Source organism: Penicillium soppii (assembly GCF_028829465.1).
Source record: "Penicillium soppii strain IBT 18220 chromosome Unknown utg000001l, whole genome shotgun sequence".
In the NCBI taxonomy this organism is placed as follows: Eukaryota; Fungi; Ascomycota; class Eurotiomycetes; order Eurotiales; family Aspergillaceae; genus Penicillium; species Penicillium soppii.
Genome location: NW_026643231.1, coordinates 820968 through 841607, shown reverse-complemented (window position 1 = coordinate 841607; position 20640 = coordinate 820968). Strand labels below are relative to the sequence as shown.

General features: G+C 48.1%; 9 protein-coding genes across 9 annotated transcripts; 4 read left to right on the top strand and 5 right to left on the bottom strand.

Annotated features, from left to right (window-relative positions):
* Nucleotides 1-891: 891 nt before the first annotated feature.
* N7529_000310 (uncharacterized protein) lies at nt 892-1473 on the bottom strand (the record flags this gene model as incomplete). The annotated part of the gene is made up of 1 exon (XM_057235841.1): nt 892-1473. One exon carries the CDS (start codon nt 1471-1473, stop codon nt 892-894), a length of 582 nt encoding a protein of 193 aa, XP_057102644.1.
* A 297-nt stretch (nt 1474-1770) lies between these two features.
* On the bottom strand, nt 1771-3662 carry N7529_000309 (putative autophagy protein (Atg22); the record flags this gene model as incomplete). Its single annotated transcript, XM_057235840.1, has 7 exons — nt 1771-2139; nt 2194-2355; nt 2416-2540; nt 2606-3052; nt 3121-3363; nt 3438-3472; nt 3523-3662. 7 exons carry the CDS (start codon nt 3660-3662, stop codon nt 1771-1773), a joined length of 1521 nt encoding a protein of 506 aa, XP_057102643.1.
* Nucleotides 3663-4067: 405 nt separating this feature from the next.
* On the bottom strand, nt 4068-4674 carry N7529_000308 (GFA family protein; the record flags this gene model as incomplete). Its single annotated transcript, XM_057235839.1, has 2 exons — nt 4068-4493; nt 4549-4674. The coding sequence occupies 2 exons, from the start codon at nt 4672-4674 to the stop codon at nt 4068-4070; spliced, it is 552 nt and encodes a 183-aa protein (XP_057102642.1).
* Nucleotides 4675-5055: 381 nt separating this feature from the next.
* N7529_000307 (putative bifunctional fatty acid transporter/acyl-CoA synthetase (FAT1)) lies at nt 5056-7133 on the bottom strand (the record flags this gene model as incomplete). The annotated part of the gene is made up of 4 exons (XM_057235838.1): nt 5056-5371; nt 5428-6574; nt 6627-6782; nt 6848-7133. The coding sequence occupies 4 exons, from the start codon at nt 7131-7133 to the stop codon at nt 5056-5058; spliced, it is 1905 nt and encodes a 634-aa protein (XP_057102641.1).
* An 818-nt stretch (nt 7134-7951) lies between these two features.
* On the top strand, nt 7952-9479 carry N7529_000306 (putative peroxisomal 3-ketoacyl-coA thiolase (Kat1); the record flags this gene model as incomplete). The annotated part of the gene is made up of 6 exons (XM_057235837.1): nt 7952-8050; nt 8107-8202; nt 8253-9101; nt 9155-9219; nt 9270-9381; nt 9441-9479. The coding sequence occupies 6 exons, from the start codon at nt 7952-7954 to the stop codon at nt 9477-9479; spliced, it is 1260 nt and encodes a 419-aa protein (XP_057102640.1).
* Nucleotides 9480-9605: 126 nt separating this feature from the next.
* On the bottom strand, nt 9606-11243 carry N7529_000305 (Peptidase S12 aminopeptidase DmpB domain C; the record flags this gene model as incomplete). The annotated part of the gene is made up of 1 exon (XM_057235836.1): nt 9606-11243. One exon carries the CDS (start codon nt 11241-11243, stop codon nt 9606-9608), a length of 1638 nt encoding a protein of 545 aa, XP_057102639.1.
* A 1294-nt stretch (nt 11244-12537) lies between these two features.
* Nucleotides 12538-13995, top strand: bgt2 (GPI-anchored beta-1,3-endoglucanase EglC; the record flags this gene model as incomplete). Its single annotated transcript, XM_057235835.1, has 1 exon — nt 12538-13995. One exon carries the CDS (start codon nt 12538-12540, stop codon nt 13993-13995), a length of 1458 nt encoding a protein of 485 aa, XP_057102638.1.
* Nucleotides 13996-15342: 1347 nt separating this feature from the next.
* N7529_000303 (uncharacterized protein) lies at nt 15343-16923 on the top strand (the record flags this gene model as incomplete). Its single annotated transcript, XM_057235834.1, has 1 exon — nt 15343-16923. One exon carries the CDS (start codon nt 15343-15345, stop codon nt 16921-16923), a length of 1581 nt encoding a protein of 526 aa, XP_057102637.1.
* A 1764-nt stretch (nt 16924-18687) lies between these two features.
* On the top strand, nt 18688-20530 carry N7529_000302 (sugar porter family MFS transporter; the record flags this gene model as incomplete). The annotated part of the gene is made up of 4 exons (XM_057235833.1): nt 18688-18784; nt 18855-19679; nt 19741-19963; nt 20020-20530. The coding sequence occupies 4 exons, from the start codon at nt 18688-18690 to the stop codon at nt 20528-20530; spliced, it is 1656 nt and encodes a 551-aa protein (XP_057102636.1).
* Between the last annotated feature and the right edge of the window lie 110 nt (nt 20531-20640).

Below are 20640 nucleotides of genomic sequence, written 5' to 3'. Positions count from 1 at the left end.
ACATGGCTGTATCTATAGATTCGTTGTCTCGTTGAACTAGCATGGAATTACACGAACCCTATATAGGCCACTATACGTACTGGATTTTCTTTGACGGGTGGGGAGATCCTCTTCGGGTTGCCGCCGCTTTGATGAGGGGGCTCAGATTCAGGCTCACTGAGTAGTTTATCATTGGCGCCTTAATTCAACATATTAAACACTCAAGAAAAGCGAATCAATTTGACTAAAGATAGCCTTCAGAGCACTTTCTTCTAGTTTCACCCGTGCGGGGATTTACTCTTGTAGAACGGGCTGCGAACATGGCGAGAAGAAGAGAGAAGGGAATTGTAGATTGTATGACCTCCTCAATAGAGTAGCCAAGGGAGGAATTGTCAATCGAAGATCCTGATTAGATGCCATTTTCTTCAAACCTTCATTGATTCCGGTCCGGCAAGAAAATACATCGACTTTTGTGTCCCATACATTCTACACTTTGACAGTCAAATCGGACAGGGGGTTCGAGTCTCTGCAATAGCTGCAGCTATATCATTCCAATAGAGCTACCTACTCAAGCACTGTCAAACGTACGACCTTGGAGACGGTTGCATTTTATTTTTTTTGCTCAAAAGCCGTCCGTAAGCTGCCTAACACGACGTTCGATCTCCTGCCCAATGCGTATCGCTTCCTTGCGACTCTCACGTGAAATAACCAGGAAAAAGGCAATAAAGTTACCATAAATCTGTTCTGTTCTTGGGTCAAGAACCTCTTCGCCATCTTCCATGAGATTAGCACATTGGACGACATGAGGTCCAAGCTCCTCTTGGCTTGGATTCAGTGGATCTTGTTGCAACACTTTCGTACAAATATCACCGAATTTGTAGATTTCCCCTTTTGGGCCGAGACAAACAGAAGCTACATATTGTACTGAGATCCTCCCTGGAAAGGCTTTGACAATGCCAGAATACGGTCTTTGTCGGCTAGGGCGTTGAGAAGAGAGATACTATAGTATGAGACGCCATATGTGCGAGCGGTGGCATCGACCTCTTGCCATCCTGGTGCTCGGGGATTGATCTCCAGAAGAAAAACATCATTTGGCTTCGTCGTCGTGGCTGCCGGTGTCTTAAGCTGCATATCAATCAATCCATCCGAGTCAGGAGCGAGAGCATAATGGCAGCTAGAATTGCGTAGCTTAGCCTCGATATGTAGCACAGCATTTTGAAAACCTGCAGCTAACGCAAGCTCGTGTAGTCTTTGTCGAAGCGATGCAAGTTCAAACGGAGGGAGAACAGATGGTAGCATGTTTGATGTCTCGACAAAGTTTGGCACTCGGGTATTGGCCTCAAGGACTATGCCATCCCCAGCGCTAGGGAAGTCGTCATTGACCTCGAAAAATACAACTTCTCCATCAACAAGGACCATGTTGGCGTCAACCTTGGGGCCATCGGGCTCTTTGGAGGGAGTCCTGACAATCACTCTCGTAACGGTTGTTTTCATTTCATTGTCCAGACTCTAGCTGTCTGAGATGAAAACCTTTAGAAAGGAGATATATATAGTCCATGAATTGGGACGGGATAGCCGATCCTAGCTTGAGCTTAATCTGGTTCCCAGGATCTTCGGACTATGAGGTTTTATGCAGTTTGACAGACGCATTTTGGGATGCCATCCATCAGCAATCGACTGTCTTCACGTGCACCGAGTATTTCTAAAGTTATACAAAGTTCATGGAGATTCCTCATCATTATGAACAAACAACCGATATTTGCGAAGTATTTGAAGAAAGTAGTTCAAAATTCAGACCGGTGTCAGGACCCTGTCATCAGAAGACGATGATTCACTTGCCTCCAGTCGTCGTAACTTGTCCAACAAAAATCGTTCTTGTTCTTCCTGACTCTTCTTCAAGTCTACACCCAAAAACAGGATCAGGAAGCTAGCAACACTCAATCCAAACAAGAAGTAGAATGGGGTGGAAACATTGCCAGTTGGGCTAGCATCGATGATTGCACTCGAGACGATGGGACCGATAAAAGACGAGGTTTTTCCGATGATGCTGAACAAACTGAAGAATAAGAACTCGTGGCCGCGTGGGGTGACTTCTGAGATCATGATCTGCGAGTAGCTGTACCAGGGGCAGATGAACAGGCCGTAGAATGCTTGGTAGACCTACACAAAGCTTGCATTAGATGGAGCGCATATTCTTTAAAGAGAGTAACATACCCAAACTTCCCATGCGTTATGGAAGCCGAATTTGTCAGTCCAAATACCGATCATTCCCCAACCGTCAAGCAAAATGATTCCAATGGCAATTGTATTGAACATGGTTTTGGTTCCGAGTCGGAAACGTTGCTGGACCGTCCAGAATACGTATATACCAACCGCCTGAAACAGGATTGTTAATCAAAGATTGGACTTTCCAATGTCCGAAAAAGCTCAGCTTACCTGTGCGGCAATTCCAACAATAAGCAGATATGTCAGTTCAAGTGTATTATAGGCAACGATGCTATTTTGCAAGGTTGAAATAACTGTAACAGTAGTATTGAGAGAGTCTCCAAGTAGGAAGTAGCCTGTTTCAACCCAGGAGTTAGCAATGCGCACCTGAGAATGCGATTATCTAGAGTATTACACATACCAATAAGATAGAGCAAACTCTGTTTCAAATGCCATATTTGCTTCATAGCATGCCACAGTTGCCACATGCCAGCAATGAGAATAGACCGTCTCCCAGGATCTTGGCCCGGACGACGTTTCTCGAGAACAAACCAGGGGATTGAGACAAGCAACCACACCCCGGAGACAAAGGCGATCAACACGCTCAAACCCCAGTTATTATTGCTCTCGCTGTCGTTCACCTTCAACCCAAACATGATCCCAACAATGATAGCGAGAATGAAGATCTCAGCGACAGACTGTACATAGAAAGCGACATTGGCCAGTCGACTCCGCATCATGGTATCCGCATAGTCGTATTCGTCCCGGGAAATGGTCCCAGCGACATATGCATCGGCCTTCTCCTTAAGTTCGAGGGTATTGCGCGCCAATCCCGGGAATGCAGCAGTCCAAAAAAAGTGAGCGTCGTCTGGTAGGCGATCAAACCCACCATATACAAACCGACTGCGACGTGCCATTTGTCTGAAGTATGAACACCCAGCCAGGCAAATCCGATAGCATATGCGATAATGGATAGTGCGATCAAAATGTTGGGCCGCCAGTAGCCGAAATCGGCAAAACTGCCAATCACCAGGAATACAACGACCTGGATCGCGAAAGAGATTCCATTTGACAGGAGCACAATGCTATTTACTGTTCGTGGGCGGCCGATAAAGTCGAGTAGCCCATCTGCAGGGGCAGCTTGATATAGCAAATTTTGAAACGCAGTTGGGGCAAAGTCTGAACATAATCATGTCAGTTTCAAGTCGATTTGATCATTTTTTGACACCAGAAAAAGGCGGGAAGAGACCCACTGAAGAGTGACAAGCCGTTATTTCCAATATAATAGCTGCAGGGGTGTTTAGTTTCCGCACGAGGTTCACTCAACGATCAACGCACGCATAGTAGGCCCAGATTTCCATCCGGGTTGTTCGGTATCTTTCATCGAACTGATCCGGTGCAGTTGGCTGGTCAATCTTTGAACCTCGATCCACCTCCGCAGTGGAGTAATCAGGGTCTTTATTTTGATCCTGAGCCATGACTTCAGATATTTCGAGATGGATCAATTCGAGAACCTCAGAAAAATATAATAATAAAACAGGAAAACAGGGAACAGGAAAGCGGCCACAATTTAAAGCGCAGCTCGCGTAGCCCCGTGCCAACTTCAACTGGAGGGGGAACCAGTCGCATTGAAACGAAATGCCGATCTCCACTATAAACTGGATTCGTTGAAATTGTATATTCGAGTCTAGTACCGAACGCTTAACATCTCCTTATCATCACTTTTTTTTACCGGCCTATCATTGGCTACCTAGACCTCATGGACATCGAGATAATGTAAGCACGGAAAAAATCCCCAACAAGAGTTAGAAACTGACACCTGCCATTTCAGGCATCAAGTCCATCATGTCGAACTCTTACCAATGCGTTGATATCTCGCGTATTCAAAGGAAAGATTTTGCAGCTACTCCAGGTAATGCGTAAGCTGAGCCCTTGACCTGCTTGACACCATCCACATCGTGTAACCATTCCACGCGATCTTTGGTATACTGCTCAACTCTAGGTCTCAACTTTGTCTCGTGCAGAGTGAAATCATCAACTGTTCCGATGCGAAGAATGCTGCGACCAGGGTATGCCTCGCCAATACGGTACATAAGTGATCCACATGTCGAACAAAAGTAGTTGGTCATTGCCTTGCCAGAAGCGATGGTTTGGGATTGACTGAATGTTTTCAGGTTCGCACGACCTCGCAGATGTTTTAGGTGGGAATTTAGTACAATGAAATTGGATGCAAACATTGATGCTGTGATTTTGCGACAGTCCGTGCAATGGCAAACGAATGCGTCAACTAACCCTGGGCCTTGAGTTGGCTGGAATCGACTGGGTTAGTGATTTGTGCATGCCCAGGTGGGAGGCCAAACTTACAAAGGCCAATTGCACCGCACCGCAGTAGCATGTAGCTGTCGCTTGGTCCTCCTTCGACCAACCGTCACTGGCACCTCCAGCAAGGGGGAAATACGTTCTCGGTTTTACAGTTGGTGATGGTGACATCTTGGATAGAAGTAGACAGTTTGTGGATAGCTGGTTCAGTTGATGAATGAAGACCGTTAGTTTCAGCGTTCATATATATACATATATCTAGATGGACTTGCCTCGGTTGATTCGGTGCCCAGGTAACAGAGCGGGGTACGACAGTCTTGCGTGGCCAGTGAGTTTGGATTGTTCACGCCAAGAGTGACTCTTGAAACTGTGCATACGTCAATTTTACGTGAGTTTTGAGGTTTTATATATCCCGTTGGAGGAATCAACAAGAGAAAAGTTGCATATATATATCAAATTCAGTCATGAGACGGACACAAAAGAGCCGTATATTAGCTCCCTGGCCCTAGATATACAGGTCCTATTTTAAATGTAACCTTGGAATTTGACAACTCAAAGCTTGGCTTTACCACTTTCAATCTCCGACCAGCTTTGCTCCCCCAACTTTGCGTACTTGGTACCATCCAGCCAGTACAAGATGTCACCAGCACAATCTTTGCGAGGATCCCAGCCTTTCTTTGCCAGATCGCCCTTAGCTTGCTTGAACGTGACACCTGTAGCGACCTTCTCAGTGAGACGGACTAGTCGAGGGAGGGCATAAGATGGCACTCCCTTCCTCTTGAGCTCATCATATAATGTGGACATTAACTGGGCCTCAGCAGCCGGGGATTCGAGTGTGATACCGGCAGCACCAGCTTGGCCGTCATAACTAGAAAATAAAATATCAGCAAGGCAACATCATCAACAGATTTCCAAAGCACGCACCTGCTCAGCTTGACGCCATAAACAACAGCATCTTGAACCCCCTCAATCCGACAAATATGGTCACGGATTTCGCCTGCGCTGACATTCTCGCCCTTCCAGCGGAAGGTATCGCCAACCCGATCCTGGAATCGTACCCACCCAGACGCATCCTGGACAACGAGATCTCCAGTCCGCTGGAAGAGATCACCCTTCTCAAAGACATCACGCAGGAGCTTGCCCTCAGTGGCAGCCTCATTACCCAGGTATTCAATCAGCATACCACGATCACGCACGCGGCCAATTGCCTCGCCCTCCTGCTCGAGCCCTGCCCGAACACAGAACCCAGTAACAGGGTCGCGCCACGGCATTTCCGCGTCTGTATCATACTTGACGATGAAAGTATCGTCTTCCAAGAACCGCCGAATGGGCCCAGAAAAGCCAACCTTACCAGCGCCCCACGCACCAACACCATGGTTGTCAAACTTGGCAACTCCTTCGGTTGAGCGGTAGAACTCGCGGATCTCAGGCACATTGAAGCGCTCACGGAATTTCTCCCAAATCTCCCCGCGAAGTCCGTTGCCCGTTGCTACGATGCAGTTGTGATTTTGGTCGTATGGCGACGGTGGTGTGGAGAGAAGATACCGGCATAGCTCGCCGATGTATAGGATCCGTGTGGCGCCTGAATCGTGGACATCTTTCCAGAACTGAGAAGCGGAGAACTTCCGTCGCAGACATAATGTGCCTATATTTCCAACAGAGCCACATACACCAGTGAAGAAGGCTGTGCCATGGAATAAGGGCAGAGAGGAGTATATGCGCATTGGGTAATACTTTGAGCGGTTGCCTGCGTCTGTTGAGAGGGGGGTAGAGGTGATTATGGTGAGCATGTTACGGATTGCGCATGCTTTGGGTTTTCCTGTTGTTCCAGAGGTGTAGATCAAGACTGCGAGGTCTTTTGGTGTGCGTTTGGCTGCTGGTAATCCTGAAGGGGAGAATTGTTGCAGGACTTCTGACGTGATGAGCTCTACTGGGCCTGTCTCTGCACCATCGAAAGACGAGATGTTGACTGTGAGGTGTGGCAGATCCGCGCATACATTCTGCGCCAGATCTGCGCTTGAAATAATTGACTTTGAACCAGAGACGTTGAGACAATGGATGAATGTATCATCTACAAGATTCGTTAGTGGCCTGTTCCGATTCCACTTCAAAAATTGACATACCTCGGAGGTTCGTGTTAATCATTGCAGCCACCGCGCCCAACTTGGATAGGGCGTATAGAGTCACAACCATCTCTGGTGAATTAGTTGTGAAAACACCCACAGTGTCACCAGCATTGACATCACGGCCCTTCAGCAGAGCAGCCATTCTATCAACCACTATAAGAACACATGTCAGCAATTGGTTACAGAAAATTGATTACATCAGAAGGTGATATACTTACGGTCCTTCAATTGGTTATATGACCATGTCATTTGCTCAAACCACAGAGCATCTGCAGCACCTTGTCCTTCAACCTCCACTACTCGCTCGAGCATCTTATATATGGTTGCAGAGCCATCAAGCTTAGCAATGCGCTCGCCTACCCGATTGGCAAAAGCCTTGTCATTAGAGATTGATGCCAAATCAGTTGAAATTGCAAGCTTCGCGTTCAGATACGCTCCTGCAGCTACCGTCAAAGCCGATGCCATGGCCATGGTGGGCACGCCGATTTCGGAGAGAATATCCATTGCGACGAATTCTGTTGACCCAATAATTTGTTGATTGATCACAGTTTCTAGGCCAATAATCTCTCTTTTCGCGGGAATCGATATATCGTTGACTTCCTATTACTAGGAATCGTTAAACTTTGGAAAAATCAGGAAGGGATAGATATAAAGATCCCCAACCTGCACGGCCCTGGTGACGGAAGCTAACCAGACTCGATCTGCCGTTTGATGACGAAGCTAGTCAAGCGCCATACACTAGTCATACGCAGGCCGCCCAACAACAGATGAAATGGCGCCAGTGAGACTCGTCGTTACGGGAAATCCCCCGTATCCGCATCTCGGCTCCGTCTCCCCCGCGGCCCCAGATACTTGCTTAGACGTTCCCCGGGTTTTTGCGCTAACAGCATGCCGTCAGTCTATCTGCTCCACGATTATATCTACTACATTTGGCACTTTGTATGTTGTTGATTTTGAACGGTCTGTACCTCTGATGCACCCCCTATTCATCGTATCGCCTGATCCTTATGATCGGCATCGATGCACAAGTGGGTCTCTGATACAGTTGTGATACAGCCTAAAGACCAATCACAGTCCTTAAATGGCAACCGAGGAATACAGGATAACGGTATGATACAATGTTTGTGCCGAAGACGCGGCACTTCCATTCGGTCCAGATTCGGAGGAACACATAAGGGCTTTGTTTGATTTGTTTGTACTCGGCTCGGCCTCCAAAGATGCCGCGGTTCATTTGCTTTGACCCACATAGATCGCGATGATCATCGGGGGATAAAATCTGTGCACAGCTTTGCTTTTGCTTTTCGTTTCATCCCTATCTAAAAATGTCTTCACCACAGCAACGTTTGAACTCTGTCGCCAACCAATTGGCAGCTCCTGGCTCGGCCCGCCAGAAGGTTCTCGCGAAGAACGCCGATGATATTGTATGTTACCGATCGTGATCTCCATTTCGGACATTCCAGAAGTTAACCCCCTACAGGTCATCACTTATCTCGCTCGCACGCCGCTCACCAAGGCCCGTAAGGGTGGTCTGAAGGATACCACCGTCGATGACCTCCTGGTGTCCCTCCTCACGGTACTTTCTCCATTGATCAGAACCAACGCGCGGTAACTAATCCAAATCAGACCGTCCGCGAGAAGTCCAAGCTCGACCCGAACCTCGTCGAAGATGTCTGCGTTGGCAACGTCCTCTGCCCCGGTTCCGCATATGTTGCCCGCTCCGCCGTCCTGGCAGCAGGATACCCCGTAACGGCCGCTGCATCCATTGCCAACCGATTCTGCTCATCCGGTCTCCTCGCTATCCAGAACATCGCCAACCAAATCATCGCTGGATCGATCGATGTTGGAGTGGCCGTTGGTGCTGAAAGCATGAGCAATAACGCCGATGGCGGCGCCCCCGAGATGTCCGAGCGCATCGCCAAGCACCCCATTGCTTCGCAGAACTCCCAGCCCATGGGCCAGACTTCGGAGAACGTCGCCAACCAGTTCAACATCTCGCGCGAGCAGCATGACAAGTTCGCCGCGAAGAGTTTCCAGAAGGCCGAGCGCGCCCAAAAGGCTGGCTGGCTCGAGGATGAAATCGTTCCCGTCAAGACTCAAATTAAGGACCCCAAGACTGGTGAAGTTAAGGACATTGTTGTTGACCGTGATGATGGTATTCGTTACGGTACTACCCCCGAGTCTCTCAGCAAGGTCCGTGCTGCGTTCCCCCAGTGGGCTCCCAGCGCTACTACCGGAGGTAACGCCAGTCAGATCACTGACGGTGCTGCTGCTCTGGTTTTGATGAAGCGGTCCCGTGCTCAGGAGCTTGGACAGCCTATCGTTGCCAAGTTCTGCGGTGCTACCGTTTCTGGTCTCGAGCCTCGCATTATGGGTATCGGACCATCTCTGGCCATCCCTAAGATCTTGAGCAAGTTCAACTTGAGCAAGGATGACGTTGATATCTTCGAAATTAACGAGGCCTTCTCCTCGATGGTTGGTTCATCCACTCCAAGTTACTCTGTGCAATACTAACATTCTGATCAAAGGGTGTCTACTGTGTCAGCAAATTGGGCTTGGATGAGTCCAAGGTCAACCCTCGTGGTGGTGCGATGTAAGTTATCTTTCAACCGTTGTTCATTATACACTACTAACGTCACGAAGTGCCTTCGGTCACCCTCTGGGTGCTACTGGTGCACGCCAGGTCGTCACTGCTTTGTCCGAGCTGCGCCGACAGGACAAGCGCATCGCCGTGACCTCCATGTGTGTGGGAACTGTAAGTACTTTCCATCGGATTCACTGCAATTGTCATAGCGTACTAACATTTTCCAACAGGGCATGGGTATGGCCGGTATCTTCGTTTCTGAGCATTAAGTGTTCCGAAATATATTTTATCAAGCGACGGAAGGTGTTGATATTGTACATATATATCCTTTATTACACACTGAGTACGATTCTGAATTATTCAGGAACAGGCATCGTATGATATTTCCGTACTACCTAGGTTTTCTTAATGAACTCTATGCGCCGGGCCCCCCAGCAACCAATGGTGAACCCGGTCACAGCACTATTCACATCCCGACGCAAAACAACAGTCCAATCTCCCGGAGCTGGTGCATCCAGACTGCGTGGGCAACTGAGAGCCCACACGTCGGCACCAAGATATCGCATGGGAGTTGCGTGTCCTTTTCCCAAGTATCCGTCAAAAGCACCGTAAAATGTGCCTGCCTCCCCAATCCAATGAAAAGTAGATTCGATTTCATCACAGTAGTAGACTCCTGGGAGATCTGTCCCCTTGCGATTTGGTTCTTTTGCAACAATTCGTTGAGCAGTAAGTATCTTATCTCCAACGCTATCAATGCGATCAATGCGCAAAGAGTCACCGTCAATGGCTGCAACCATTTCATTGTTACTACCCTTCTTGGGCCCAGATAATTTGATGGAACTTGGTTCGGTATCAAAGTTAATTACGACCTCTCCATCTTGCGAGGCCTTCGTGACAACTATCGCCAGCTGGGTATACTCCTCAAGGAAGGTGCCGAACCATTCCTCGCTCGGTTGAATCGGACTCGGATCCGCTGCCGGCTTGGGAGAGCCCAAGACATCTCGCAAAATCTCCTTAGCGAGGTGTTCCGCATCGGCCTCATTATTGAACAGAACGATGACAGACAAACGTTCGGTGGGTACATGACATCGGTGCGTTCGATACCCTCGAAGGGCACCGCCATGACCAAAAGACTTCACGCCCTCGATATCAGTATGGCCCAATCCATAACTGTATTGCGCATGAGTACCGTCCTTGAATGTTGGTTGCTTAATGGCGGTATGGTACCAGCTTTCCGGATCCGAATAGCAGCCATCCAGATATTTTTCATAGGCTATCATATCAGTAAGCGAAGCCACCAACCCGGCATCACCAGACCACTCGATGCGGTTAACAACCGGGATGAAGCCACTTTTTTCATCACCCTCGTAGCCAACACACGGTGGAGGTTGTTCGGCAGTGTTGGGGCACAGAATCGCCGTTTCCATGCCAGCTGGACGTATGATACGCTCTTGAAGGAGTTTCCCAAGCGGTTCACCGGTTGTTTGCTCAATCGCGCGAGCCACAATGTAAAAGTTGGAGTTGCAGTAGGAAAATTCAGTTCCAGGCTCGAAATGGAATGACTTCGTTTGCTTCTCGAAGGCTGGAGCAGCGTCCCTGTGTATCAGGAACTCGTCCTCGGGCTGGGCACCCCACAATGTTGTCATTATCCAGTAGTCTCGCAGGCCGGATTGCATATTAACCAGTCGGTCAATCGTCAGCTCGCCCTTATGGGCAAGCTTTGGGCTTATGATTTCCAAGACTTTGTCCGAGATTTGTTTGCGGACATCGCCTTTGGTCTTGTCGGCAAGTTTTGGTGGTGGATTACGTTCCAAGTCGATTAAGAGTGCACATACGAACTGCTTCGTGGTTGAACAGATGGGCAATAGTGTTTTGGCCTCCAGTGGGATGCGTTGCTCCAGGTTAGCGAACCCCCATACGCGTTGGCCGATCAGCTCGCCATCCTTGAGGACAGCAAGGGCTCCACCTGGGCCTCGGTAACGACTGGCAATGCTATCTAGGACCTGTTCGACGTATTCCTTCGTGACTGACATACTTGCAGATTGATGTAAGAAAGAAGGATATCAGATGAGATATTGAGACATTACCCCCCATTTTAGTATGCCGGTCAGGTGACCGACTTTTTGGGTCTTAACCACACTAGGGTAGTCAACAACTCCATAGCAACAGAGCTTGAGTTAGACGCTATTTTTCTTTCTTTCAATCGCCATTAAAATTATCATTTTGATTGGGTCAACACAAGGCAGGCCACCGGATTTGTCAAAGTAACATGCGTTGGCGATTTCATCAAGAGGACCTCGACAGGAATTCGGCCTTTCGGAATTAATCACTTCGGACTTGGGCTGTGGCCCGTTAGGCTCGTTCTTGCGTTGGGTGGCATGCGCGCCATATTTGGCCGACTTTTGGGATCGATTCTAAAATAAGTCTTGGATTACACTGGGCACGATAAACCCAGTGATCATACAAGTGGCAGAAGTAGAGTCGGAAGCCAAATGGGCCCACATGGAAACAAAGTATTGTGAGAGTATTCTTTCTTTGGCCTCGACATGTGCTTGCTCTGTCACAAAGGCTGCGTTGTATGCCCCTATCCGCTGATTATCAATCTATAAAATAAAATAAAACAAACATCTGTACTCTGTACAACATATGCGCTTATATTGTGGAAAGGGGGCTCTAATAATAGAGTATAATATATGGGAAATTATTAAACCCCCTGATCAAAATGAATGTCTCTGCAATGACAACCTGATTCTCCACAAGACATAAGACAGGGTGCATCCATTCTCGTCCTAGTCTGTGTGCAGGGTCATTGTTGACCCACTGATGACAAAATCATTAGGGGAGCGAAGTCAGTTAGGGTAACGATTTTCAAGAATGGACCAGTGGCACTCTGTTTGTGCAGTCGGAGAAACGGGCTTTGCAAGGAAGCGGATGGAAATATCCGGGGAGATCGGGCAAATCATCGAATAAAGCGTAGAAATCCACTGTTCTCTGAATATTTTTGGAATCAATCATTTTGTGGCCAAGCCAATCGGCTTTCGTAAAATTGAGTTAAAGTGGGCAAGCAAACGTGTCCCGACCCACTAGATCCGCACGTCTTCGCTGTGGCGGATTCTAGACCAAATTTTCATGCCTAGAACCCTGCTTTGTGTGTCTTCAAAACTGTTTCCGTTCCTTCTTCTCACTTTCCGTTTGCATCTTTACTCTTCATCTGACCTCGTTTTATAACTTTCACTGGATACACTCTTTTACTCCAGGTTTTCATAGACTCTTTTTCCTATCCTCTCTTAAACCACTTTCGCTACAAACATTCGCTTTCTATTCAAAATGCGTTCCGCTCAGTTCCTTGCCCTCGCGATGGCCGTCGCTACCTCCGAGGCCGTTTCTCAGGGTTTCAACTATGGTGCCACCAAAGGTGACGGCAGCGTCAAAACTCAGAGTGACTTCGAGACCGAGTTCACCACCGCCAAGAACCTCGTCGGAACCGACAATGGTTTCACCAGTGCCCGTCTTTACACTATGATCCAGGGTGGCTCCACTAGCACCCCCATCGAGGCCATCCCCGCTGCCATCAAGGAGAAGACCACTCTTCTGCTCGGTCTCTGGGCTTCCGGCGGTGGCATGACCAACGAGATTGCCGCTCTCAAGTCTGCTATCGAAACTTACGGCGAGGATTTCACCAAGCTGGTCGTCGGTATCTCCGTCGGCAGTGAGGATCTGTACCGTAACTCTCAGATTGGTGCCGGTTCCAATGCCGGTCCCGGTCTCGAGGCCTCCGAGCTTGTTGACTACATCAACCAGGTCCGCTCCGCCATCTCCGGCACCGCTCTGAGCGGTGCTGCCATCGGTCACGTCGACACCTGGAACGCCTGGACCAACAGCTCCAACGCTGCCGCCATCGAGGCTGTCGACTGGCTCGGCTTCGACGGATACCCTTACTACGAGAACACCGAGCCCAACTCTATCGATGATGCCAAGGGTCTCTTCCAGAAGGGTGTCAACAACCTCAAGGCCGCTGCCGGCGACAAGGAGGTCTGGATCACCGAGACCGGCTGGCCCGTTAGCGGTGCCACCGAGAACGAGGCTGTTGCCAGCACCGCCAACGCCAAGCAGTTCTGGGACGAGGTCGCCTGTCCTCTCTTCGGTAACACCAACACCTGGTGGTACATTCTCGACGATGCTGGTGCCAACCCCAGCTTCGGTGTAACCGACTCCGAGTCCAACACCACTCCCTTGTTCGACCTGAGCTGCAAGGCCGCTACCAGCTCTGCTGCCTTCGCCTCCGGCACCCCCACTGCTACCCTCGCCCAGAAGTCTGGCTTCGTCTCTTCCGCTGCTGCTACCGCTACCTCCGGCTCTGGTGTCTCTGGCTCTGGTTCCGGCTCTAACTCCGCTTCCGGCTCTAGCTCCGGCTCTGGCGCTGGTGCCGCCGGTTCCTCCGCTGGCGCTGCCTCCTCTGCCGTCCCCAGCGGTGGTCGTCCCTCTACCATCCCCAAGCCTAAGAGCTCTGCCTCTGCCTCTGCCTCTGCCTCCGGCGCTGCTTCCAGCTCTGGCTCCGGTTCCTCCGCTACTTCTACTGGCTCCTCCGGCTCCGGATCTTCTTCCGGCTCCGGGTCTTCTTCCGGATCCGGTACTTCTGCCTCAGGCTCCGACTCTGGCTCCGGCACTTCTTCTTCCACCTCTTCCTCTGCCTCTTCTTCTCCCAGCTTCAACTCTGCCGGCCGTGTCACTGGCTCCGCTTTCGGTGCTCTGATTGGTGCCCTGGCCATTGCTTTCACTTTCTAAGCACATTCATTTTGTTGGGCGATTAGGAGTGATTGGATGGGTTGTTATACTCACTCACCTTGATCTATCATTTGATGGTCGGTGACCTGCTTATATTATGTACTATTTCCTACTTTCGTTTATAAACTATTGCAAAAAACGGATTTATTATTTCGAATCATGTTAAACTAGGCCCACGTGTATTACCCGTTTCGGTCGGATATGTCCACCCCACCGCCTCCTCATTACCTATAAAATCTGCAACATTTAAAGTTGATAACTAATCAACTTCATAATACTCCTTTTAATAAACATGAATCCTTATCTCAAAATGCCCAAGACAATTCATGCAAGGGATTATGTCAGCCAATGGCATGTTGTAACTATGAAACCTAATCTCATTCAAGTTGTAGCTGTGACGGTGCTGAGTCACCTCTTTATTCTTAGTCATCAGTCTCGGTCATTAGGACCGCGACGATCATCGCAATCAATCATCTTTACGTATCCATACGATTTACTTCGTAACGGTAGCGATTCGATTATGCAACTCCCCTAGGGTCGGTTTATCGTAAACTCTTATGTCAAATATATATCCAATCACTTATCACTTGTGTACTTTTAACCTTTCAGTGGCGATAGAACCTAGTAAATTTACATTCTTTGATGTAGATCAAGATAAATAAACGAAGTCTCCCACCTGGGTAAGAATAGCATTGACACTAACGCTCTAAATAGGGTATATATTTAATGCCTACCTAGGTAGGTGATTCCTCCTTATACGATTCCTACGGAAAATGGCACCTTCCAAGGTTTATACTCTATAAGTTGCGAATATGAATGTCATTTCATGTGTTATGTCTCACGACATAGTGCTGCAAATCAATCCGTTGACGAATGCAGCTCTGTTATGTTGGCAGTTCTGTATGTCTCTTCTATCTGACCATTTGCGATTCATGCTAACTAACTAATGAGTAGTTACTTTCGTATTTCTCCATCCCTACTTAAGTATGTTCACAAAAATTCTATCACACCCTGTTATAAGAATAGGCATGTACATTGCTTCCAAGGTTTGCGTTCACAATGCGATGGTCTTCCATATCACGAACATCAAAAGGATGCTACCAGATATCTCTAAAGATAAAGGGGTTGATCTTAACTTGTTGCCGATGAGTGTGGTGTACTAGTATTTCGGCGCTGAATGTACCATCTCGGTGCCGAAAGTGAGACGCAAGCCAAATCTCGGTCCCGACCACTCAATATTTAAACTTGAGTCGCGCTTGTCTGTCTTCTTCTGGCTTAACAGGAAACAATTTAATTGATCGCTGTTTCTCAGGCTAACTTTTCTCGCTTTAACATTTGCCAAATGTCATGTCGTCTTCCAACACGCCTCCCGTCATTATCGTCGGCGCCAGCCTAGTGGGCTTATCCGCAGCCCTGTGTTTAGCCTCACATTCAGTGCCCACAATCGTCCTTGAAAAGCACGCAGGAATCTCCGCCCATCCGCGCGCCATCGGATTTACAGCTCGAACAATGGAGATCTACCATTCACTTGGTATTGAGAATGAACATCCCGCCCCAGATAACTTTGTGCTTAAGCGTGCCCGAGTCGAAAGCTTGACTGGAAAATGGTTCGAACATACAAAATGGTCAGATACCGAGAAGAGGCCAGGAGCCGAGACCTTGCAGGAGAAACCACTGGCGTCTAAAAAGGAGTATTCAGCTTCTCGTGCAACCGCCCTAGCACAGGATAAGTTGGAGCCGATACTCGAATCGCTGGCGCTGGAAAGACACATTGATATCCGGCGCCGACAACGGGTTTTGAATGTCGAACAAGATCAAGACGGTGTTACGGTAACATCTCAAGACTCTGACGGCAATACACGCCGCATCCATGGCTCTTATCTCATTGCCGCAGATGGAAATCGAAGCACAATCCGCGAGCAACTTGGAATCGCACGTCAAGGACGCGGGTTCATGCAGAACTTGCGCAGTGTACTATTCCGCGCTCCATTGGAGAGATACACGAAGGATGTTGTCCAATTTGACATCGATCAGCCAGGCCTCAAAGCATTGCTTTGTTCATATAACGATGGTCGATGGGCTCTTATGTTTCGCGACGACGTCGACCGCGACGAGCCAGCCCTCCAATCGGCAATTCATCAAGCAGTCGGCGATCCATCTGTTCCCGTTGAGATTATTACCACCGGACAATGGGAATTGACGGCTCTTGTCGCCGACACATTTCAGTCTGGTCGGGTCTTTCTTGCTGGTGATGCGGCTCATACGCTCCCACCTAATCGTGGTGGATACGGTGCTAACACTGGTATCCACGATGTGCATAATTTGGCTTGGAAACTTGCTGCTGTGTTATCCGGTCTCTCTTCTCCGGATTTGTTGAGCACCTATGATGCTGAACGCAGACCTATTGCTCTCCTTCGGCATGACCAGATCTTTGCACGGGCGGATTATAAGGTTCATCGTGATCTTTCAAAATCTGCTGGCGAGAAGATCAATGATGATGCTATGGAATTCGGTCAGCTATATCTCTCTGACGGGTTTGTTGGATCTGACGCTTCCCTGCCTCGGGCTATGAAGCCCGATGAATGGGCTGGCCAACCTGGTACCCATCTGCCACATTTCTATATCTCAAAAGATGGAGCGGACGTGCCTCTCTTGGATATTGTTGGACAGAAAAATTGGACGTTGATCTCGGCGACTGATGAATGGGGGTCCGCGTTGTCGGAAGTCATTAAAAGCTCCCGTGTGACAGTCAATTCCGTTCGTCTTGATTCTGATCTGCAGAAATTCCAACAAGCTTTTGGAGTATCGGAAACTGGCGCATGTCTCATTCGCCCCGATGGATATATATCATGGAGGACGGCAGAAAGTTCGGTTAATGCGAGTGACTGCCTGTGTACTGTGCTAGCAAAGGTCAGTTTTGCAATTTGAGAGCATTAGAAATTTGAATAGCTTTGTACATTATTTGATCGAAGGTCCTTTCTGGTGATAACACTGTTATAGTTTTCTTGGCATGCAAAAGAATGATATTGTCAATTCCTATTTCATCCCCTGTCAATAAGTCTTTATTCCTATAATCACCAGCGAAAAGTGCCGATTTCAGGCCTATCTTTCTCCACGAATTCATAAAGTAATTTTTCAGACAATCTTTAACAGAAGTTTAGTATGATTATAACAAAATATCAATTTCCAAATGATGCAATATATGTGGCTGTTAGTTGGTGACTGATTCAAATATGATTTCTAATCTGAATCTCAATTATATTTATATGGTGACCCCAGAGCCCATAGTTATTATGTCTTGACCAGAATCGTTTACAAAGCTTTGAAATTGGCAGCCCTATACCAAGAATACTTGAGGGTATAATTTATCGATATCCTACCCTGAGCTTAACATAATAACTAGATACCTAGGTAAGTAAAATTAATCGAAAAATATGTTACCATATGAATTTATGAAGGAAGAAGGGCCTCAAATCATCACTTCTTGCTGGTGATCAATTATAGGCGTGAGTACGTAGGTAAAGACATACACACTTATGTATATCGTTTTTCATTTACGATTTCAAGCTTTCCAAGGTTTAATTTCCTGATACATTGAGCTGTAATATGTGCATCCTGCAGCATCTAGCAGGAAAGCTTTCTTGTGAACGAATCAAAAGACCTAGAAATTCGCGATCAAGGTCAGCAGGAGAACCTTGTAATGTTGCACACTGTTGAGTTTCATGTTGAGCCCAGTCTGGTACGACATGATATTCAATCTGGCTACGAAGGTGCATAGCGGCCAGGGGTCGGAGTGAATTATTTCTAGGGTTTCTGCCTGAATATGTGCCCCCTCTTATATCACTTTTTACCTCACTTTCCAGCACTATTTATATCTCTTTTCACGTTTCTTTTTAAACTGCATTTTTATACCTCTTTTTACCATGGTCTCTGGATAGTGATCCAATTATTTTAATTTTCTGACAGATTTAAGTCAGGCATCTCCAGGTAGCAATCCTAGAAACAATTCAATCGGACCCCTGGCCCGTTATGCACCTTTGTACTCGGCGGCATAGTACCCGACAATTGAATTTATTTCCTTTGTTTCTGAAAGTTATACAATATAATTTTAAGTAGTACACGATGGAACTATTCACTTTCCTGCGTTACAGTGGCTCAACTCAGGGGAGATAGAACGTGGACTCTGTACGAGGTTATCACTACATCGTTAGTATCAAGTCAGAAAAAGAATATCAGATTTGCAAATGGTCTGCAGCTGAAGGGTTTGATAAAGTCCAACGATATCGGATAGTCTAAATATGCAGCTTTGCAGAATTCTATTTGAATTTCTTGACAGCTGCTTTTGATCCTTATATCAGATGCAGCAAGAGGGCTTCAAAATATCAGTCTAATAATCCATCTGTAGCTTCATGTGTAAGATTTCAAGTCTGATGATTGTGCCGCGCGTTTTCTTCGTGTCACCTGTGTCAAAGAAAGCCTTCATTGCTGACGGCCCTAACTTGGACCCCAGAGCTGTTTGCTAAACATCGTGACCTCGCAACTTTACCTCCTTCCTTCTCCACCCTCTCTCTTCCTCTTCTTCAAACTCACTTGCAACACTCTTTTGCTTTCCACCTGTGAGAATTCTTGTATGCTCCTCTCAGCTTACCTGTTCTTACATGATCATAGGCTTTGTTATCCCTTCAAGTAACGATGGCGACTGGTTTTGTTGGCACCGCTGACCTGGCCCTTATTGAGGCTCCGGTTACTTGGCGCGCGTATCTGATCTGTGGCTTTGCCAGCTTTGGTGGTAAATCCTTCGAAGTGCCTCACGATTAAACCCCACAAATACGTGACTGACTGTTATAACCACTTGATAGGAATCCTTTATGGTTATGACTCTGGTTACATCTCCGGTGTCCTGGGCATGGACTATGTCAAGGAACACCTTGGTGAAGCCGTCCCCAAGGATAAAGACAACCCCACCGGTTTCGTTATCCCAACCTCTCGCAAGTCTTTGATCACTTCTATTCTTTCTGCTGGTACTTTCTTGGGCGCCCTGGCTGGTGGCTTCCTCGCCGAATGGATTGGTCGTCGTCTGTCCATCCTCCTCGCTTGTCTGATCTTCTCCGTCGGTGTTGCCATCCAGGTTGGAACCACCAGCGTTGGTGGACTGGTTGCCGGCCGTCTCGTCGCTGGACTGGGTGTCGGTTGCGTTTCCTCTGTCGTAATTTTGTACGTCTCCGAGATTAGCCCTCGCCGTGTTCGGGGTCTTCTGGTTTCCGCCTACCAGTGGGCTATTACTATTGGACTTTTGGTGGCTTCTATTGTCGATCAAGGTTGTAAGGACCGACCCGACAACTCTTCTTATCGCATTCCTATCGGTCTACAATTCATCTGGGCGTCTATCCTCGCAGCTGGTCTTTTCTGTCTGCCTGAGTCCCCTCGCTACTACGTCCGCTGTGATCGGATGGATGACGCCCTGCGTGCTCTCGAGCGAGTTCGTGGCCAGCCTGGATCCAACCCAGCTATCCAAGCCGAGTTGGCGGAGATTAAGGCCAACTACGACTATGAGATGCGTATTGCAAGCACTTCTTGGGCTGATTGCTTCAAGGGGGGTCTTCACCCTCGTGGTAATTTCCGTCGCGTCCTTGCCGGTGTCGCTTTGCAGATGTTCCAGCAATGGACTGGTATCAATTTCATTTGTATGCTTTTTTCACTCCATGTCTTACAAACCAAGCACCACTCCTAACCAACTTCTTTCAGTCTATTATGGAACCACCTTCTTTCAGCAGATTGGCATGAGCAATGCCTTCCTGATTTCGGTCATCACCAATGTGGTCAACGTCGTGACCACTCCCGCCTCATTCTACATGATCGAGAAGTTTGGACGACGCAGCCTACTCATCTGGGGTGCGGTTATCATGTGCATCTGCGAGTTCATTGTTGCCATCGTTGGTGTTGCTCTCCCCCCAGAGGCGCGCGCAGCGTAGGTCTATCAAATTATATTGTACAGGTGATGGAATTTACTAATCTTACTTACAGCAACATGTGTCTCATTGTTTTCGTCTGCTTCTACATCGCCGCCTTCGCAACAACCTGGGGTCCCGGCGCCTGGGTCGTCATCGGAGAGATCTACCCTCTTCCGATTCGAGCTAAGGGGGTCGCCCTCGCCACAGCCTCAAACTGGCTATGGAACTGTGTCATCGCTGTTATCACACCATACCTGGTCGACAAAGATTATGGAAACTTGAAGTCGAAGGTCTTCTTCGTCTGGGGCAGTGCTCTTTTCCTCTGTCTTCTGTTCGCCTACTTCGTCATCCCTGAGACCAAGGGTCTTACCCTTGAGCAGGTTGATAAGATGCTGGAGGAGACTACACCTAGGACTAGTGCCAAGTGGATCCCTCATAACACCTTCGCTCATGAGATGGGCTTCGCACAGATCGGCGGCCCCGGCGTTGAGGATTCCAAGTCGACTGTCCTAATGGAGCACACCGATGAGCCTCACACCGCTCTTCGCACTTCTTCTTATGGCCGTCCTGCCAACGCGGTCTAGATCTAGATCACTTAGGTTGACGCCCATGCACCACGATTTCAAAAGAAAATCTCGTATGATCTTTTTGTCATGTGCAGTGCTACGATGTTATGAGATCTCATAATCCGAAC